The following is a 15,774-nucleotide window of genomic DNA, read 5'->3' as shown; positions in this document are numbered from 1 at the left end:
GTTCGCCAAATTTAAAATATCCGTGCATCTGAGATAGCAAGTGCTCAAGTTAAGAAAAACTGTTGCCCAATGAAATGCTATCCAGTGAAAATGAAACATTAATATTTAAAACAGTGACTGCTTATTACTACCATTGATATCAAAGTAGCTAAATGGGCCCAGGAGTCCTTGTTCATTTTGGCATTTTTTGCTATCACTATTCCTACTGGGTAGAACAGATCAAGTTTGTGCGAAAGAAAGCAAAAGCAATTGCATCTGTCAATTACTATTTATATATGTAAATTGTTGGTTTGGAACAAATAGAGATGGATTTCAGAAGGAAATCTAAAAGAAAAAGGCTAAGTGTAGAAGCAAAGAACCTAATCTTCTGTAAATATATCAGATCACTCTTTCTATAGAATTCCTTCAATGAACTTCAAAACAAATTAAGAGAAAAGAGCTGAGATCCTGCTGTATCCATGTAGTAGCCTCCCCAGTTGGCAGCTCCAACGAGAAGGAAAACCTCCAGTAAAGCTTCTCCATGTCTTTTTCAGGTTCAGTTTAATCCTAATGCCTTGACTAGCTAACCACAATCCTGAAGGGTATTTTCTGCAAACTTGAATGTTTCTAATAGAGGCTTCAACTGAAAAATTAAGGAGACAATTGAAGGGGCATATTTCAACTCATGAATATTTGACTTATAAAATAAACTTAATGAAAAACCTTATCAAAATAGCTCTTTTGAACTTATTTCAGTAAGCTTTCAGTTAAGCTTATATGAGTAACTGTAACTCTCGTTGTATAAGAGCTTATTAAGCGTATGCTCCAAACATGTCTTAATTAAATTTGCTAAACAAAAGTAGCCTTATCTTCAATAGTGCACAAGGTGAATTATCTACTCACCTTTAATGGGGGAAAGTAGGAGATAATAAAATAAAAGATATACTGAAATATTTACAATATTACTCTAGCACACCAATTGAATGAAGCAACAGAAATGAAACACAGTAAAGATACACATTGACCACCACAAATAAAAATAACAGAGAAACAAATTCGTTAATCTGCAATGAAGTCATAAACTCAGGAATCATCGCTGCCTTATGGAACCAAAAAGGTCATGGTATGAACGCTTAGCAGCATCAGGGCGAGACACGATTTCCACAACTTTATAAGATGCCTCAGGATAAGCCAATGCCTCCACAGCTACTTCCGCAACGTGATCTCTGGATATGGAACCTTCATAAAGGGTGTCCTGGTACACAAGGATTTTAAATAATTTAACAATTGTTCCAAAAAATATAAACTTAAGATTCTACTGAGGAAATGTAACAGAAAGTCAGAAATGTAGGTACAACCTCTGGCTCCATAACAACATTTCCAGTTGGAGGATCATTTCTCAACCCGCCCGGTCTTATAATTGTGTAGTTTATGCCAGATTTCCTGATATAATTCTCTGCCTGTAGTTTTGCTACTAAGGTGAGTCCAAAAACATTAAGAAATATGTAAGCCGGATTGAGTAGCTGTCCCATAGATGCTCCATTAACTAAAATGGAACTGATAAGAATGAATCTGTTGACATTACGTTTCCTGCATGCTTCAACAAGGTTTACAGTACCAAAATTGTCAACCTGCACAGCAATTTATTATAAGCACTGAATGATACCAAAAGACTGAATAATCCACTCACCCTGCAATAATTTTTTGCATTATTGGTGATTTTCTTCGTAATGTAATTAGTTTCTAATGTCTTCTTTGGAGGACGAATAACATTTCAAATTAGGGATGTAACCATGCTATCCCTTCCCAGGTGAAAGTCTTAAAAATTCCACAAATGAAAGCACATAGCAACATACAAGTTTGAAATATTAAGCTGATGAAAAAGATTCTAATAATCTCCATCAACATCCTCCATTCCTACTAATATCCTTGATGATGTCAGTTACTAAACAAGAAGTACAACATGAACCAAAGTGCAGAATAAGGACATGGAAGAAACAAAGATCCAGGGGAATCAACTGCTTAAAGATTAAATAAACAATGGCACTCTCTACAAAAACATACACAACCTGTACTACTTTCAAAAGCAATTAAATAACTTCTACCATGGTAGATTCTGGATCACTCAATACGTTGAGCACAACAGTCAACCTGAACTACTGCAACCTATATTTCTTCTAAACCAAACCAAGGACTGATATGAAAAGTGAGTCATACTAGCAAAACAAAACGATTATAATTGTACTTTTAAACATTCTAGTATACTACAAGACATTAACAAAAAATTGACAAACCTTCCATGGAGCAAGCAAATCCCACCCTGGCCGAAAGCCTGTGGCACATATCACTGCCTCTGAATCATCACCAATGGCTTCAGCTAGCTTATCAGGACCCTCTGTGACATCAGCTTTTACCTGCATCACAAACACACCAACACACTCATATACACTTAAAAGGAATGTTACTAAAATACTCTCTAGTAAACTCTTTCTGATTGGTCAAAATTCATTGAAAATTACAAAATCAAGAAAGGGAGTAGTTAAAGAAGTTGTGAGGTCCATCAAATTTTGTGATTTTCAATAAATCTCAACCAATCAGAAAGAGTGCATAGAGTGTTCCTAGCATTTCTCTACACTAACAAAGTGGGACTGGATTAGCTTAATGTAGCAATAAGATGGAGGAAAAACTTACAATTTGAAGAGATGGGTTGGCAGAAGAAAGGGTGGACCTGGCCTTGTCCAAATCTCTAACCCCAGCCTTAACAGAAAATCCCTTGGCCAATAACTGCTCAACGATTCTTTTCCCAGTGCTACCAGTGGCTCCAGCAACAAAAATTTTCCTCTCCGCTCTCAAATCCTCCCCCACTTCTTCACTGATCTCACTTCCTTCCATCTAACATGCAATCCAATCATAAGTAAATAAAAGGGTGTTCTGATACAACAACACACGGTATGCTTTCGACATGCAAATGATGCTGAAAAAATACAATAGAAGATGTTGTGAAATGTGATGTGTTGTTTGTTACCTTAGCGAAAGTGAGGAGACGAAAGGAAGAGGGTGTGGTGAAGTGCTTGTTGAATTGGTAATGGCTAGTGAGGAAAATGGGATTTCTTACAATTGTGAGAGTCGAAGCCATTGACATGATTGAGACACTGTAAAAAACACAGATTTCTTGTAATTTCCACACTGCCAAACGAGACGCTATAACCCTGCCACGTGCTCCAACCGTGGGATACCTTAGCTTTTGTTCTATGTTATTACTAAAGTTTTAAAATAATAATAATAATAATAATAATATTTACTCTAAAAAAATCGGAATTAAAATTTAATTTTATTGACATACTTTTTCACGAGTGTGAAATTTAAAAATTTGAAAAATCATTTCAGGTTAAAGTTCATAATTGCTCAACAGAGATTATGAACATTAAACACTCTAAATCTAAATGGAATCGAGAACAAAAACTAAAAACTCTTCCCATAGATAAACAAAGCGCTTTAAACAGAGTAAACTACAGCTTATGGCAGATTCAAAGATCACTAACATCATAATTAAAACGTAAATAAAAATAATAATGGAAGTTAACATAACATCTAAGTTAACTTACAATAGAAGTTAGCAAGTTAACTTGACTTGTAATAATGTATGTTTATTAAACTTGTATTTAGTTTATAAAGTGTATTTTAGTCAAATTTATATTCTAAAATAGATATCACCTAAAAATATCTAAGAATTTATCTTAAACGGTAGACCTCCATGAAATTGTTTTAACCTCAAACTTTCATAATAGAATTGTTCTCAAGCTTCCTCAAACTATTGAAATAAAAAAACGTGGTCCTGGGAATCATTCTGGAATCGTTAGGGCTAGACCTTCAAAAATAAAATTCGTATTGAGAATCAAAGATAACACAACACAAACAAACCTCAATCAATACAACACATAAAGAGAAATCTAGGGTTGAGTCTTCAACTCGCAGAGATTGAAAAAAAGAAGGAAATTCATTATGGGAATGGAGATTGAGACTCAACCTTCAACTCGCAAAGATTGAAAAAAAAATGGAAATGCAAAACTCAGACTCAAAGTCTCACGGTCTCACTCTCACGGCCTCAAAGCTCGCACAAATTTGAAAAGAGAAGTGGTGGGGGACCACTATTTATAGGCAAATGAGGGGGAGGAATAGTGAAACGTCTATTTGATCTCAATCGTTAAATCTTGTTTAATCAAACGATCCTCATTGTGTCGTATGGTTTGGCGCCTAAAACCCTAAGTAATAATGGTGCATGTCTTGTCAAGATTTCGGTCACATCCAACATTGATAAGCTAGTGGTCACATCCAACATCGATAAGTTAGTGGTCACATTTAGACTCTTCAGGTTGAATCTCTCGAACATGGGGAACAAGTATACCGGTCAGAACTGGACGAATGCAGAGGCTTCAATACTCGATTTGTATCGACCGACATGTTGAAATGAATTAAAGATCAGAAGAAGATTAACAAGAATTATTACCTCATTCCTTCAGCCGATCACCTATCTTCCTTCTCTACTCAACTCAACAGTTCCACTTCACCTTGGATAACGCTCGCTCCTTCTCCTTTACTATCCAACCTCCTTTCTCCTTCGTATGCTCTTGGTTGAGATGGTACCGGCAAAAAGTGCTCCAACAATCAAGTAAGTATTCGATGCTCGGTACAATTAATCGTGATAATAACATATATCTCTCTCAAAACTTATAACTATTTATATGATTATTATGGACTCATTATTATTGGATCGAATTAGCGTTTGGATCGTAACTAAGAACACAATACTTTATGTTTGATCAATGTTTAAGCTTGTTAATCTTCTTTTAATCTTTAATTCATTTCAACATGTCGGTCGACACAAACTGAAACCTCTTATATTCGGTTGATTTTTATCGGTACAAAAATCAATTACCAAAATATAAACTTAAGTGGATAGGATTGATGTAAAAAATTAAAACTAATATGTTAAAACTAATTATATTACCAACACATAATACAGGGTCAAATAAATAAATCATGTAAATCAAATTGTCAAATTCAAGAAATTAATTAAATAAAAAAAATACCTATAAATAATATATTAATTCGATGTTATATTAAAAGATACGTAATATGTTAGGCTATAAATAATTTTTTTTCATATTTTTCTTAATATAATAATGATATTATTGTTACTATTATTATTATTAGTTTATTATTATTATTGCTATTAGAAAAAAAGTGTGTCCATTTATGATAATAAAAACTAAGAAAATAATTATTATAATAAAATTAATTAAAAAACACTAATATTACGAAGTGGTCTTTAAGCCTAACTCAACCCCATAAAACCGGCTCATAGGGTTGAGGTTTGCACCCACTTATATACAACGAAAGGCTCTAATCTCTAGTCGATGTGGGATCTCCAACAACTAAAATTTATATTAAAGTTATAAAAGATTGTGTACATAAAAAATCATAAAGGTAATATTTTTAATTAATTTTTATAATGTTAAATCATATAATAGGATTTTTTGTAATTTTCATTAAAAGTAGAAAGTAAAACTATAATAAAATATGTGCATAAAAACTAGTTATAAATCTTTAAGTTTGATTGATTATTATAATTATTTAATAAAAATACAAGGGTAACTTTTTTTAGACGTGGAAACCAAAAAAAGTTCGTTTACCAATACAGGGACACTGAGTTATGAGGTTGGGATAATTTTTTTAAATTATTATTTGTTTCGGGTATACTTATGAATATCGACACTCGTATGATTCTTGTAGAATACGTATCGGTGAAGTATCAAATTCAAAAAATATTTGTTGGATTTCTGACAATTTTATCACAGTTCTAACATAATTTTAAAAATGAGAAATACATTAATTTTGTAAAAACTCATATTTATTGTATAAATGTTTAGTATGATTATAAAAAGAATGAACAAATCATTTTGAACCAGTCATGAAAAACATCTTTCTAAAACAAAATGAAATGTACTTATGCACATAAATCTTTATTGTCAATTTATATAATTCATAATTATATAATATATATAGATTTTTTGTTCTCGTGTCCTACATTTTAGAGATTATATGTACTTTTGTGTCCGTATCATATCAGTATCTGTGTCAGTGTATGTGTTACATAGATACTAAGCGTAAAAATTGTGTAAACCAAACAAAAGTTACAAAATTCAATCCCTAAATATTATTTGTTAGAAAATATAAATTGTAGATTATTATTATTAATATAGGATCATATTATTTATTATTATTATATATTTTCTAATATTATTAAACTTTTATCATTATTCTTTAGTATATTGTATTTATTTATTATATTTTATAAAAAAAATGTTTTTTCTTCCACCCCATAATTTCTAGCTACACTCTCACACTTTTTTTTAAAACGAACCTTATACTTTTCACAAAGGTAATTCTGAAAAATTTTCAAAGCAAACTTTTTGGAATTTCTATAATATAATTTCTAAAACATATAAGATGTGTTTCGAAATAAGCTTTCCAGAATAAACTTATTGTGACATATATGTTTTTCAGAACATAATTTTTTAAATAAAATTTTGAAAAGAACGAGTTTTAATACCTTATGAAATTTCAGCACAATTATTTCTCTCTTTTCTTCTTCCTCTTAAAAAGTGCAATGACAATGAAGTAATTGTAGGTGTATTGCTATGTAACACAGACACTGACACGGACACTGATACGACACAGACACAAACACGAATACGAAGATACGTAAAATCTCTAAAATATAGGACACGGGGATACAAATGTATATATTATATAATTATAAATTATATAAATTGACAATAAAGATTTATGTGCACAAGTATGTTTCAGATTATTTAGCATAAAGATGTTTTTCATGACTGATTCACAAGGATTTGTTTCTTATTTTTATACTCATAATAACAATTTATACAATAAAATTTGAATTTTTAAAAAATTAACGTATTTTTTTTCAAATTGTGTTAGAACCGTATTACAATTATCATACATCTAACAAATACTTTTTGAATTGGACACTTCATGGATGCGTGTCATACATGTGTCATACATCGGACACTGACACGCCATTTAAGAGGAGTGTCTGAGTTTCATATTACAGCAACGACATGTGGTGTAGTGAAGAAGGATAGTTTAGTATTTTTCACTTGTTAGTATGAGAGTGCACTTAGTAATTGTGCGGGTGCAGGAAACAAAAGTTGAAAAAGGTGTTAGAGTTAAAGTAAGAGGGAATCATCCAAAATAGGAAGAGGAAAAAAACAGCAGAAACCCTAATACGACCGAAGACTGTTGTGATTAACGTAGAGGATAAGATCAACACCCAAAACGGACAAAAGCTTGCAAGAGAGAACCACGAATTTTTTACCCAGGTGCGTTTGATTACCATGAATCTAAATTCTGAGAAAGGAAATGGATAAAATACCAAGCCTATTTTCCAAGACTCCAAAAATTTACATGTTCAGTTTTCATTTTGGCTAAATTTATGATTTTCAGTATTCTTTGATTTTTGCTATTTCACTCGACCTCCTATGATTTTCTACTTGTAATTATTTCTTCATCATGTATTCTGTTTAAAAAACCAGTGGATTTTGTTTTGTTTTTGCTTGCGTTTATTATCTTGTTAATTCTGAGGCTTTTTGGTTCACGACCAGCATAATTTGTGGAATTAAAGGTTTGGAATTGAGGCGTTATGGAAAGTAAAGATGCAAAAGACCCATTCAAAGGGGTGGATTGGAAAGCTGTTGGTAGTGAAATGCAGAAAAATCCTAGTGCTCCACCAACCTTGAAGAAACGATTACCAAACAGAGTTAGGCAAATTCCTGAGTTCTATTTCCTTCCTCGATGGCCACTTCCCAAAGCCATTTTATTTTGCAGTGCATGCATTGGTGCTGGTGTAGCAACCGGAATGGTTGTTGAGACCTGGATTGAAAAAAAAGTTAAAGGTATTTTCACCTCCTTCTCTTTCCTTTCTGATTATACACTTTTTTCCTTTCACCAACCAATGTGTTATGTTAGTCTTCTGAATTACCAAATGGAAAGCCTATCTTTCTTGGAAACCATTTCTGATTCTCCTAGAGGACAATGTTGAGTGAGCACTACTATCATGAGAGCTAGTTTCTTCTTAAACCTTTTGCCCCAATCGTCCATTTTTTGTTTAAGAAACAAAATTGCCTAACTGAATGGATGGCATCTAGCATCTAGAAACATCACTGCTGTTAGACAGGCTGTTCGCATACTTTTTAGACTGACCATATTTAGATAAAAGAATCGTTAAACGAGAAGATAGAATGAATTGAGCTTATCCCGCAAGTTTTTGAGAAGCTAGATTAAAGTACTTCTAAAAAATTTGAAGTCAATGTACATAATTATGTATTTTGTGATGTTGAATGGATCTTCGGCAAGCTTGCCTTGAGTTTCTCATTGTCATTTTTATCAACTCTCAGAGGATAATAATCGTTGCCAATGACAAAGTTTTAGTTTAAACAACAACGGCATTACTGTTAAATTTTGAATTAGACATTGTTGTAATGGTCTTTTGTTTTGGCATTGCAGAAGATGGAGGGATTATATGGGAATTTGACAAATAAACTATTGGTCTTGGGACAACTAATGTCACATATTGCTGCCTCTATCGTTTCCTCCTTACATGTTAGTCTCTTCAGCAATCCTTACTTCCCAGAATTATTAGTTTCAGGGATTAGGATGATATAAAGATCCTTGGATAGCTGCAGGATTGAGGGGGAGGTGTCTTGGTAAATACTTGGAGAGATTTCTCTGCCATTTCTAATAAATATGGCAGCTAGATTTATTGTTTTATTTAAGATTAGCATTTCGACGGTTCTAAGCACGCACTCCAGAATGATTCAATCAATCAGCTTATTAAGTGCCAACCCTGACACGACGAAATTATTGCAATTGTTGCAATGGAATTGCCATTTTTTAAATAACACAAAGGAACAAGGAGCCATGTTAATAATCGTATAATGATAACATACTCGTGCCGTTCATATTTCTTCAATTCTGCTTTTTGGTTAGAACCGTAAAAGGCAAATGCCGAAGAAACAAAAGAAAAATCTAACCAAGTGAATCCACGCTATTATATCATTCTTGGGGCTGCTTACTGCCTGTACTTAAAGAGGAAAGCAGCATGAAAATGTGCCGAATATGACATGAAATAAGGATTCATGCACCCCCGACTTATTATGAGTTATGGACCTCTTGAAAAGTGCTTGCCAAACAGCATTCCTACAGTCCTAGCAGAAAATGACTCCTTCTGCATGTTACAGGGGCAAATTTTGTTATTTCGTAACCATACAAATATTTTGTTTACAAATTACGTGTTTCATTACTAGTTTATGGATGTGTTCATTTGCGTATAGCCAGGTAAGTAACCAATGTAATTTGCCCTGAGGCCAATATAACCAATGTAAACCTTCCAATCATGAATCAGGAATAGGTGTTCTCCAAAGTATTTTGGATTCTGGTAACATTCAGCATGTTATGCAACATTTATACATTAATATTATTAAGTACGTTAAATTGATTGTTACTTCTATATGACCTCGTATATGTAATGATATTCTGCTGCTTTAATTTTAATCACGCCAGAAGTCTTCTTATTCAACTAGGTGCAACATAAAATAATATTTTGATCCTCCCCCAGTTTATAGAGGACAAAGGTTTAAAAGGGTCTACTTGTTAATGTTCAAAAATCACAAGTTTATAATTGAATTCAGCTCGCGTCACATGCTTCAAGCTGTTCTTTTTCATTTCTCCTTTAATTTTACTAAATATTAAACTTTACCAACCACATCCTATTAGGTACCAATAAAAAAAAGTATCGCAAGTGACGGAACATAAAAGTATGGTGAGACCAGTCAGTTCTAAAGTATTGTTAACAGAATACTTTGCAGTTGGCAGAGCAGCAATAAGCCAGCATCAAATTATGAACAGTAAAAAAACTCAATTGGGGAGGACAAAGTTCATAATTTAAATGTTTTGTGAAGAATATGCAGTTGCAATCGCATAAGCTATTTTTCTTGTTGAAGTGTTAGCAAAGAACTCCCTTAAATATATGAACTCTGGAAATTCCAAATCCTTCTCTTGTCTCCCTTAGTTGTGAACTCCATCCTACCCGGGCGGCAAAATCCGCTGCCTGAAATTCATCCATAGTTATGATGAAAAATTAGTTTTACAATTGCAAATTGTGTAAACATCCACGTCCAATTAAACCAATGCGCTCATATTTAGCAATGACAATTAATGATAATAATCAGTTTGTAAAATCGCATACCCTTTTGAATCTTCGTTGAGAAATTGTGCAACAATCTTAGATTTTATGATATCATATGCACCATTCCATCAACTATCATCACTCTATTGTCATCTTGCAACCTCTGAAATTTCAGAAAAGACAAAACGCACTAGTAACGAAGTTCGTGTTGGGAAGGTGGAAGCAGAAATTCATCAGAAGATCATACCTCTAATAGGAGTAGTATATCTGCAGCGGTGTACGGTGAATGTGCCCCTCTGTTGATAACATTCTCTAAGTCTGCAATAGCTATGAGATCCAGGCGGTTGGCACGCATATGCTGACCAAATAGAGAATTAAATGCTTCAATTCTGCATGTCAACATAAGATATTTTACGTCAGAAACAGTTGAAGCACAGAAAGAAATTTAAGAAAACAATTGCAAGGCAGGAATCGGCAGTTGACTGACCTTGCAGGGGTGAGTCCAACATCAGCTTCAGCTGCTGAGGTATCATCTACTTCAATGGCATCTGCTGTTAATGTTGATCTAGTAAAAAAAAATGACTCCAGTTAATAGATCATTAATGGACAAATATGTTTTAAGAAATCTAGACATCAACCCCCTCAATATTTACATGGCAACGAAGAAGTCTTAATGCTTACAAGTGTGCAAGGATACTAAATTACGAGGGTAATAAAGAGTTACAAAGAAAAACGCTTCTGCTGTAGAATGGCAATAAATGAATTTTCGTGTAATCTAAATTATAGTAATAATTAGAATGAAAAAGATGCTTGCAACTTGTTTAAATTATTGCTCACCCTCTTCTATCTTTAGGACCACGATCAGGACCATCATTTTCATGGTGATCAGCCTTGCGCTTCCTTTCTAGCTCTTTCTCCCTCTCTTGCTCACGATCCTCCATTTCTGTAAGTTCTTTGTGATATATTGCAAAATTTAGAACCTTTAAAGCAGCTTCAACATCAGACTTTGAAACCTGAAAAGAAAAGTGCTGGTTCAATCACAAAGTGTACTGAACAAAACAGTGGAATAATTCCTATAAGTAAAATAGCAATAGGAGAAAGAGAAAAATGCAGCTAAGGAGAATGCCAAGTGCGGATTTGATTAATTGGAGTAATATTCCGTTACGGGAAATGTACTTCTAGAAGAATTAATTTTGATAGAATTGCATTTGGAAGGATGAATCTTATTTTTTTCAAACCCTTACTAAAGTAATATTGGACACTGAATGGAGATATCAACATTATTTTTGGTTGAAAGTAACACGTTAGTCCACCAGCAAAAAAACTAGTGGATAACCACAGATTAGCTTGGAATAGTTTTCCAAGCATGATTAGATAGACGAAAGGTTAGTTAACATTGTCCCTGGACTTGTTACCAAAATAGATATTTATGTCACTATATTATAAATAACGGAGAAGGGAGCACTGAAAAAGTGACGCCAATCAAGTACCTTTCTGCTCAATTTCAGTTTGGCATGAGCTGTTGAGAGACGTATGATGGTTTCTAAAGTTCTGGCAGTTATGGGAAGTGTTCCTCCAGTCTGCATAAAGTCAGCTTTATATCAATAAGAAACCTATGTTGTACAATGGCTCGAATGCAGAGCGCCAATTTCAATTCTGAATGCTAACCTTTGCATTTGAGCTAGCATTTCTGAGCTCAGCATAGGCAGTGGCAATGTCCTCAGACGCCTGTGGACAATGTCAATTAATGTTAAATTAAATCTAGTCATATGTCTACACAATAATGGACGGGAATAGAAGCGTAACGAACATTAAAAATAATCAGAACCACTCAACTATGGCAATTGTAACATAAATATAGCAGACGGAACGTACATTAACTTGGATAAATTACAAAGTTCTAAAGAGAAATAATCATAAATCATGAAAGATGGAATTGCTTATAGTAATAAGAAAAGGCACGTAACCTCATCAGTCAGTTCAGGTTGAATCCTATGCTTAGCGTAGTGGATATATTTCTTAAGAAACTTAATTGTAAGCGTATCTCGTTTGCGACCTCTTTCAGTTTTCTTCCCGTGTAACATTCTGTTATATTTGACAAAGATAGACGACTCCGTATCAGCTTCATCTTCTCTTCCATATCTTGAGCTCCCATCAATCGTTGCCTCACCTATATTGTTAAGCTACTTTGAATAAAATAATTAACTAGTATAAGAACGTCTCAAAGCATTGGAAAACTGCTTATTTACCTCCATCAACAGCAGAACGAAATCTATGCATACGAAGTACATGCTCTGAGATTCGACGATCAATGTCAGGATCCATTTGATCTAACACAATAAACAGCAGATCAAATCGAGAAAGCAAGGAGTCTGGAAGTCCAATATTTTTAGTTGGAGTCAATGAACGATCATACTGTAGAATTGCAAATAAAAGGTCACAAGTTAGAAAAGAAATTGAAGGTTCAGTACAATATCAGGAAATTGGATAGTTTAAAACTGCACAGCCAATTGCAGCATAACGCCACCTACAGTTCCATATATGGGATTTGCAGCAGCAACCACACTGCATCGAGCATTCAGTGATGCATGGATACCAGCTTTAGCAATAGTCACAGTCTGCTGCTCCATAACTTCATGTATAGCAACACGATCCTGATCATTCATCTTGTCAAATTCATCAATGCAGACAACGCCTCTGTCGGCAAGAACCATTGCCCCAGCTTCTAGCCTTCTTTCCCCTGAGAAAGAAGTTAGAATCGTTTCCTTAGATGACAAAATGTTATAAAGAACTATGCATGGAGCCCATGACAATGATCTTTTTACCTGTTTCTTGATCTGAAGTAACAGCGGCTGTCAAACCAACCCCAGAAGAACCCCTGCCTGTAGTTGATATGGCCAAGGGAGAAATGTTCATAATTGCTCTCAAGAGTTGGGATTTGGCAACAGAGGGGTCACCAACCATCATCATGTTAATGTCACTAAAGAAGCAAGACGGACGAGCATTATAATTTTATACCAAGTTAAAAGAGAGAAGGGAAATCAAGCCAAAAACACTAACCCTCGCAAGTGAGTGCCATTCTGTAAGTTCTTCTCCACTCCACTAAGCATCAACAAAATCACTGCTTTCTTTATCCAAGAATGCCCGTATATAGAAGGTGCAAGCGAATTACTTAGCAGGTCAAATGCATCATCTCTTTCAGCTATCTTTTTAATGTTTTTGAGATCTTCGGGGCTGTAGATTGGTGCATTAGCCTCTTTGTTGAGAAGAGAAACATTGTTGGCTATGAGCACAGTCCTGCATGAACATCAATCAATCAATCAAGTTTCGGTTCAATAAAGCAAAGGAGTGCAAAGGAATTGTCAGTATATATCCTGGAGCTACCTGAACACTCCATTCACACTGCCTTTACTGTTCCCTGCAAGAGCCTTATATACTCCCACAATTGCCACTCGATCTCCAGGCTTGCAAGAATCAACAAGGTCATCTTCTACAATGACATCCACTGTCCTAGGGAGTTGACCAGGAGCAGAATTCTCAGGAACTTCTTGAATGGACAAGGTTTGATGATCTTTGTATTTGCACAATCCATACTCGGTCACAAGTAAGTTGCCATTTTCATCCTACAAAGATCTAGTCAGTAAATTTCATCATCAGGAGAAGACAAAAAAAAATTAGAGAACAACGAGCTTGACATTACCCTTGTAGGGTAAACAGATCCTGTGGGCAAACCCAAATTAGAGGTAATATCACGATATTCGCGAGAAGTGAAGTTTCCCGTGGTGGGGCAGAAATGAACACTTTTAACAACCTTCGGCCTTACAAGAGAACCTATAAATTAAAATAAAGGGTAAGATCCCTGCACTCTTAAACCAGAGTATTTGTTCACAATTTTAGAACTTAGTTCATAAATTTATCCCCTGTTGAACAGTAAAAAATAATTAATGCGGGACACTGAACAACCTAAAGATAAAACCAAACTGCTGCTTTTAAGAGAAATAAATTACACACTTTTACCAGCAAAGGACATTCACATTTCCATCATTATCACATAGCATAGTGAATAACATGCCACTCAAGACATACTAAACAACTTGTTACATATTAACTTGCAAATAAAATAACAGCTTTGTAGGTCAGATAAAAATATGAAGTGGAAGACTTGTCAACCTAAAAGGGGCAAAAATACACTCAGACCATACTACCAATGACGATGACAAAAGATAATCCTTTGAATACTCAAAATAACCAAAAATAGAACATGATTCCCAAAGCCACTAATTAAGCCCAGTAAAACTTATCAGAGAGAAATTGGACTAAAAAAGCCACACAGCGGTGAGTTTGATTTTATTTAATAAGGTTTCAGATAATGCCCTCAATCAACTTGGGAATTGGAATTTAGTCATTTTACACCCTAATTTAATGAGAAACCAGCTGCACTCAACACTCAACCTATGACAAACAATGAAAAGGGGCAAAAAAATATAAAAGAAGGTAGTCTTACATTTAGTGACAATGCCCTCAACACAGACCATAGAACCTATGAATTCAGAGAGAAGCTCTCTTGGCGTGACTCGGCGAGAAACAAAGGGACCTTCAAATCCCACGAGCACTTGTTCCCCTTCCTTCAAATACTTAGGATCAATAGCACGAGTAGCGTCCGTCACCGCATCGCAGAACGATTGAATGTACTCACTTGGACTCCTGATAATCCTGCAAAAAATCCAATATCTATTTAAAAAAAATAGAAACACCAACTGCAAACAATAACTTCACACACAATCAAACTCCAAAGAATTGAAAGTATAAAAGTAAAAACTAATTACTAGTGTTGGGAAGTGTTAACCTGTTACCCAAGTCGCGGAAGTTGTGGAGATCGGAGATGTTGACAATGAGGCGGTGGCGCTTGTGGTTGATTAGGGCTTTGATTTCGTCCATGTAAATGCCTTTTCCCACCTGATGATTCGACACAAAACGTTAGAACGAGGAAAAAGTACCACACAGAAAATGAGAAGAAAGAATGCATAATAAGACATACATCTTGATCCAAGAAATCGGCAAATTCTCGCTTATGCGCTGCCCTAACTTCTTCGCTCAAGTCCATTTTGGAAGGCCTCTGGTACTAGCGAGAGAGCGTCAGAGAATGGTGGAATCAGAAGAATGAAAGAGAACGATGTGGTGCTTCTTTTTCATTTGGCGCTAGGGCTCTGTTTTTGGCGGGAACATCGAGCTTCGTGCTCGCGTTGTGGCGGGAACAATAACTTGGCGCTGTGCCTGGGCTTTCTTACTTCCAAGGCCCAATTGCTCTCTGCACTCACTGATATAATTTATGTACCCACACAGAACATTACTGAAATCTTTAATTGTGGTTAGAAAATAAGTGTTTGGTTGGAAGAGGAAAAGGAAAAACTAACACATTTCACTTCCAATTCTAGCTTATGTTTGAAATTTTAGTGATGGAATTCCATTTTTCAGAAATCAATTTTCAGTAGGAATTTTAATTTATTTTAAATCAGAAAATAAAA

General features: G+C 34.6%; 3 protein-coding genes across 4 annotated transcripts; 1 reads left to right on the top strand and 2 right to left on the bottom strand.

Moving 5' to 3' along the window:
- Positions 1-888: 888 nt before the first annotated feature.
- On the bottom strand, positions 889-3,203 carry LOC137811724 (NAD(P)-binding Rossmann-fold superfamily protein). Its single transcript, XM_068613562.2, has 5 exons — positions 3,005-3,203; positions 2,671-2,871; positions 2,274-2,393; positions 1,338-1,610; positions 889-1,234 (listed from the first exon to the last, which is right to left on the bottom strand). Exons 1-5 carry the CDS (start codon positions 3,119-3,121, stop codon positions 1,070-1,072), a joined length of 876 nt encoding a protein of 291 aa, XP_068469663.1. The 5' UTR covers positions 3,122-3,203; the 3' UTR covers positions 889-1,069.
- A 4,042-nt stretch (positions 3,204-7,245) lies between these two features.
- On the top strand, positions 7,246-8,906 carry LOC137811726 (krueppel-like factor). 2 transcript variants are annotated; one of them, XM_068613564.2, is made up of 3 exons: positions 7,246-7,385; positions 7,668-7,958; positions 8,569-8,906. In XM_068613564.2, exons 2-3 carry the CDS (start codon positions 7,706-7,708, stop codon positions 8,601-8,603), a joined length of 288 nt encoding a protein of 95 aa, XP_068469665.1. In that variant the 5' UTR covers positions 7,246-7,385; positions 7,668-7,705; the 3' UTR covers positions 8,604-8,906. The 2 variants fall into 2 exon arrangements, with proteins under 2 accessions (XP_068469665.1, XP_068469666.1); XM_068613565.2 differs by having other exon boundaries at positions 7,268-7,385; positions 7,688-7,958.
- Positions 8,907-9,868: 962 nt separating this feature from the next.
- MCM3 (Minichromosome maintenance (MCM2/3/5) family protein) lies at positions 9,869-15,548 on the bottom strand. Its single transcript, XM_068613563.2, has 17 exons — positions 15,288-15,548; positions 15,096-15,205; positions 14,754-14,962; positions 13,950-14,080; positions 13,634-13,872; positions 13,310-13,546; positions 13,075-13,229; positions 12,781-12,989; positions 12,499-12,664; positions 12,217-12,419; positions 11,918-11,977; positions 11,740-11,829; positions 11,087-11,262; positions 10,737-10,814; positions 10,497-10,638; positions 10,310-10,412; positions 9,869-10,171 (listed from the first exon to the last, which is right to left on the bottom strand). Exons 1-16 carry the CDS (start codon positions 15,351-15,353, stop codon positions 10,353-10,355), a joined length of 2,331 nt encoding a protein of 776 aa, XP_068469664.2. The 5' UTR covers positions 15,354-15,548; the 3' UTR covers positions 9,869-10,171; positions 10,310-10,352.
- Positions 15,549-15,774: the final 226 nt, after the last annotated feature.

The sequence above is a fragment of the Phaseolus vulgaris genome, chromosome 2 (genome assembly GCF_051622355.1).
Source record: "Phaseolus vulgaris cultivar YP4 chromosome 2, ASM5162235v1, whole genome shotgun sequence".
Lineage (NCBI taxonomy): Eukaryota > Viridiplantae > Streptophyta > Magnoliopsida > Fabales > Fabaceae > Phaseolus > Phaseolus vulgaris.
The sequence above is the reverse complement of the archived record's forward strand: the minus strand, read 5'-3'. Positions and strand labels throughout refer to the sequence as shown.